The sequence below is a fragment of the Myotis lucifugus genome, unplaced genomic scaffold (genome assembly GCF_000147115.1).
Source record: "Myotis lucifugus unplaced genomic scaffold, Myoluc2.0 scaffold_14, whole genome shotgun sequence".
Taxonomy (NCBI): Eukaryota; Metazoa; Chordata; class Mammalia; order Chiroptera; family Vespertilionidae; genus Myotis; species Myotis lucifugus.
In genome coordinates this window covers 11,065,559-11,070,558 of record NW_005871062.1, presented here as the reverse complement: position 1 = coordinate 11,070,558, position 5,000 = coordinate 11,065,559, and the positions used below count along the sequence as shown (strand labels likewise).

The 5,000-nt window shown below is 36.5% G+C and overlaps 1 protein-coding gene across 4 annotated transcripts in view; it reads left to right on the top strand.

The window, feature by feature from the left end:
* KLHL24 (kelch like family member 24) overlaps positions 1 to 5,000 on the top strand; it is a 31,741-nt gene that overhangs the window by 24,836 nt on the left and 1,905 nt on the right. For 3 of the 4 annotated variants that reach the window (XM_006084866.3, XM_023750637.1, XM_023750638.1), the window contains 2 exons: positions 363 to 551; positions 1,618 to 1,806. In XM_006084866.3, coding sequence (XP_006084928.1) covers positions 363 to 551; positions 1,618 to 1,806 — 378 coding nt within the window. The remainder of the gene's footprint in view (positions 1 to 362; positions 552 to 1,617; positions 1,807 to 5,000) is intronic. The other variant, XM_023750639.1, reaches the window with a different exon arrangement.

Below are 5,000 nucleotides of genomic sequence, written 5' to 3'. Positions count from 1 at the left end.
GATTCCTGGTCAGGGCATATGCCTGGGTTACAGGCTCAATCCCCAGTGTGGGGTGTGCAGGAGGCAGCCGATCAATGATTCTCTCTCATCATTGATGTTTCTCTCTCTCTCTCCTTCTCCCTTCCTCTCTGAAATAAATAAACTCAATAAAAATATTTAAAAAAATAAAAATAAAAAAAATAAAATAAAAAGACTCCTTGGTGGTGGCAAATTTTTTAAAGTTTCAGAAGCTGAGCTAAATATATTGCAATTATAGTTATCAAGTGCTCTTTAAAGGAGAGAGGTCACTTAATTCTTTAGCCAACTAGTTCAGGATTCAAGCTTTGTTAATTAAGATTTTTTCCCATGTATTTTATATATAGGTATATGTTGTTGGAGGCTATGATGGACAGAACAGGCTTAGCAGCGTAGAATGTTATGATTCCTTTTCAAATCGATGGACTGAAGTTGCTCCCCTTAAGGAAGCAGTGAGTTCTCCTGCTGTGACTAGCTGTGTAGGCAAACTGTTTGTGATTGGTGGCGGACCTGATGATAATACTTGTTCTGATAAGGTAAGGCATGTTCTCTTACCGAAATTACCACCGACATATATAAGAAGAGAAATATGGAAGGTTTATCAAGGGGATAGCGGGGTTCCTTAGTGTGAAAGGCCTTTTAAAACTTGGTACTTTATACTTTTGAGGGAAAATACTGAATTTCAAGTTAGTAAAGAGAGATTCTAATATATCTGACAATTTGCTGTAAAAAGCATGATTTGATCTGTTTGAAATGAGACTAATCTCAATGTTGAGATCTTGTACTAAATAAGTTGTTTTAAACCTTTTACTGCTGTAGTCAATAGGTTTGAAAAATTATTCACACAAAACACAGTTGGGAAATGAATCGGCAAATGGGATAAGACACAGTAACTAATTATGCTGCCTCCAACTGGGTCATTTTCTGTGTACTTTAAAAGTATTTTTTAGAACAAAGATGAGAAAAGGAAACCTCTGTAATATAAATAGAGGATGGTTCAAAGTTGCTGCATTTCATGGAACTCTTGGACAAAAGAACTTAGCCACCCTGACATCTCAGGAAATACAAAGTTTGTTCTGGAAACAGCTGTTTATTACCTAATTGGTTTAGCAATAGTTAACTGAATTTTGTCAATTTTTTTTTCTAAATTAACTTTATACAATGTGGTCAAAAGTTACATATTTAAAATTCATTAATTCAGAATTTGTTATCATTCAGAGTATACTGAATTGAGATTTACTTATGTTCTTTTGAAGAAAGGTATCCCTAAAAGTGTAAAGAAATTATATTCAGATTAAATCATAGTTATGCTATATAATACAATTTTTTAAAAATCTAAACTATTCACTTTCATGGAAATAAGCAAACTTGGTAGCCATTCCTCCTGGAAGCAATCTCTGTTTGTTACTTTATTCTGTTTGATAATAATAAATGTACATTTGAGAATTTCATATTTCACAGTTCACTATCAAGCTAACTCTCTTAATTCTGTGAATTAATGAGATTTGACTTTTAATCATGTTTCTATATATTGATAGGCTTTTTATTAAGCAAATTTACATTTTTGTTGAGAAATTTTAATTAAATATTTCTATGTATTAGGTTCAATCTTATGATCCAGAAACCAATTCTTGGCTACTTCGTGCAGCTATCCCAATTGCCAAGAGATGTATAACAGCTGTATCCTTAAACAACTTGATATATGTTGCTGGTGGACTGACCAAGGCAATATACTGTTACGATCCAGTTGAAGATTACTGGATGCACGTACAGAATACATTCAGCCGGCAGGTAATAACATAAAAATCCTAAAGAAAAATGAATCTAGGAGGAACTAAGTACATGACAATTATGAATATACTGCAGTTCTGCTATTAAATTATTTCATGTATGCTTGAACTATTTCATAATTTTTTAAAACTTTTTACCATCCCATGGAGAAGTAGCTATTGTGCTTGAGCTGTTCATTTTTCCCCCCTTGACCTTTGTCAGAATTCTGCTCTAGTCCTTATCACTCTCTCTTGCATATTTTAAAAGATAAGAAATGCTCCCAAACTGGTTTTTTCTTTCTGTAGTCAGAAGCTAGTTGTTTATTTGTTATAAAGAAAATGGCTGTGCTCATGTCTTCATCCACACACTCTGGCCTGTATCTTCCTATTCCCCCTCCACCACTGCTTCCAAAAAAAGGCCTTCCCTCAGCCTTTCAATTCATGGCTCGCTCTTCTTTCTTCTACTACCAAAATGCATAATGGTTCTGATGCTGGAAATCTGATTCTACCTATACCACTCTAGAGATCTTATACTCTCAAAGGCCATTACTTATCATCTCCCAGTCTCATTCATATTCACTTGTTTTTTCTACCCAACCTTTAAATATGGGTTTTCCTTGAGCCTCTTCCCCCTGCCGTCTTCACAGTTTATACTCTATTCCTGAATGATCTCATCTACTGCCCAATACTGATGACTTCAAGTCTGTATCTCCATTAAAGCGTCTCTCCTGTGCTCCAGACTCAAATTTCAAGCTGCTTATTTGATATTTTCCCTGAGTGTCCTTCCCCAAGCCTACTTTTTGTTTTCCAATGAGCTAGTGAATGGAAAACTCTTTTTCTCCCTTACTCTCAAAATACTTCTGACACCAGAAATGTGCGTTTTTCCCACACCAGTTACTTCTTCACAGTCTGGGTGTCTTACAATTCAATTCTGTTCGGACATTATCTACCTGGAGTTAGTGTTAGATTCCACAAGTCAAGGGTTCAGTTCCACTAGACTGCCCCTGCTTCAAATGCCAATATAGTTCCAGGTTGTCCCCAGTATTTCTGATCTACCAGCTAAAAATCCAGGTTCCCCCACCTCAGGTTCGATAATTTGTTTGAACAGCTCACTGCATTCAGGGAAACATTTATTTTTGTTTCCTGGTTTATTGTAAAGGGGTTTTGCAAAGGATACAGGTGAACAGCCAGATAAAGAGGTCTATAGAATGAGGTCCAGAAGGGTCCCAAGCAGAGGAGCTTCTGTCCTCGTGCAGTTGAGGTGTGCCACCCCCCAACACACGGATGTGTCAACAACCTGAACACTCTCCAAATCCCATACTTTGGAGATCATATAGGCATGATCAATTACTAACTCAGTTTCCAGCCTGTCTCCCTTCTCCAGAGAATGGGGGGTGGGCCTGAAAGTTCCAAGCTTCTAATCATGGCTTCGTCTTTCTGGTGACCAGCCCTCATCCAGGAACCCACCAAGAGTCACCTCATTAAAATGAAAGACACTCCTATCACCCAGGAAATTCCAAGGAATTTAGACGCTCTGTATCAGAAACATGGGGCCAGAGACAAATATACACACACATCTATAATAATAAAAGCATAATATGCTAATTAGACCAGACAGCTGAACAACCTTCCGAACGAAGCAGCGACTGCAAGGGCTGAATTTCGTGCATCGGGCCTCTAGTATATATATATTTCCTATTATTTCACAGCTAGAAAATTTCTTAAGATTTTCCTTTCTTTTTTATTGAATCAATCTAGCCTATCAGTTCTCAAAGTTTCTCCTATTCTTTTCCATTCCTATTCTTGCTTTTGTTCAAGTTCTTATCAGTTCCTACCTAAACTGAAACAATAATCTAGTGTTTCGCTAATGTCTTGCTTCTCTAGCCCGTTTTGCCACCAGTTATTTTCCAACAAATGTAATAATCATGTCTCTCCTCTGATTGGAAACTACTGAGTAAAATCCAAAGTTTTCCCACTTCCTTCTATTCTAGGCCTTCTATTGGCTGACCTCTGCTTGCTTTTTCAGCTTTACTTTCTGCAACTATACCTCAATTATATTAATACCTATTATTTGCATTCTATATAGATCTTATGTGTTCCTGCCTTAGTTCATACTGTCCCCTTTAGCCCCTCATGCCTTTTCTGGCTTCTCTGTTCACTAAAAAACAATAAATCATCTAATTTCATGGTAGACAGTTATTTGAGTCCAAGGCTACATTTTATTTTTTTTTAATATATTTTATTGATTTTAGAGAGGAAGGGAGAGGGAGATAGAAACATCAATGATGAGAGAGAATCATTGATTGGCTGCCTCCTGCATGCCCCCTACTGGGGGTCGAGCCCGCAACCCAGGCATGTGCCCTTGGTCAGAATCGAACCTGGGACCCTTCAGTCCGCAGGCCGACGCTCTATCCATTGAGCCAAACCAGCTAGGGCTACATTTTCTTAAATGCTTAAAATCCTGAATGACATAAAAGAGCTAAAAAAATGAGCTCTTTTTTTTTTTTTGCAGTCCAAATGGACCCAGCCTTTCTCTCTCTCTCTCACTATTTCCATGCTTCTTGACTTTGCATAATTCCTAAAAGCCACAGTTTGCTATTTTAAACATTTTTGCATTTTAATTCTTGTCAGAAACATCCTTTAAAAAAAAAATTGTGGGATTTTAATTCGATGATGATTTTTTAAAATATTTCTTCAGTAGACCAGGTATTTAAAGTGTCATTAAAGTTTAGAATAATAAATGAAATATGATTCTTTATTGTTGGCATTTAAACCTAAGGATTATAAATGATAATAATTAAGGAGAGGGTTGTTGGGGGGGGGTTTACAATATTAGGATTGTATTTCATTTTAATCTATAGTACATGTAATTTCCTGATATGAAAGTATAACGATTTCAAGGTTGTTTGTTTGGTTTAATTCTGAGCATTATTATCTGAAATGATGTTAATAACAAGGTCCTATAACAATATAGTTTAAGAATCATCATCAAAGTGACTGTAAGGTTTAGTCATGTGGTGTTGTTTATCCCTGGAAACTAAGGATGTTGTTGGTTTTGTGTTTTTTTAAAGTATATTTTTATTGATTTCAGAGAGGAAGGGAAAGGGAAAGAATTAAAAACATCAATGATGAGAGTCATTGATCAGCCCTGATTGGGAATTGAGCCATGACCTCCTGGTTCATAGGTCAGTGCTCAACCACTGAGCCACACCAGCT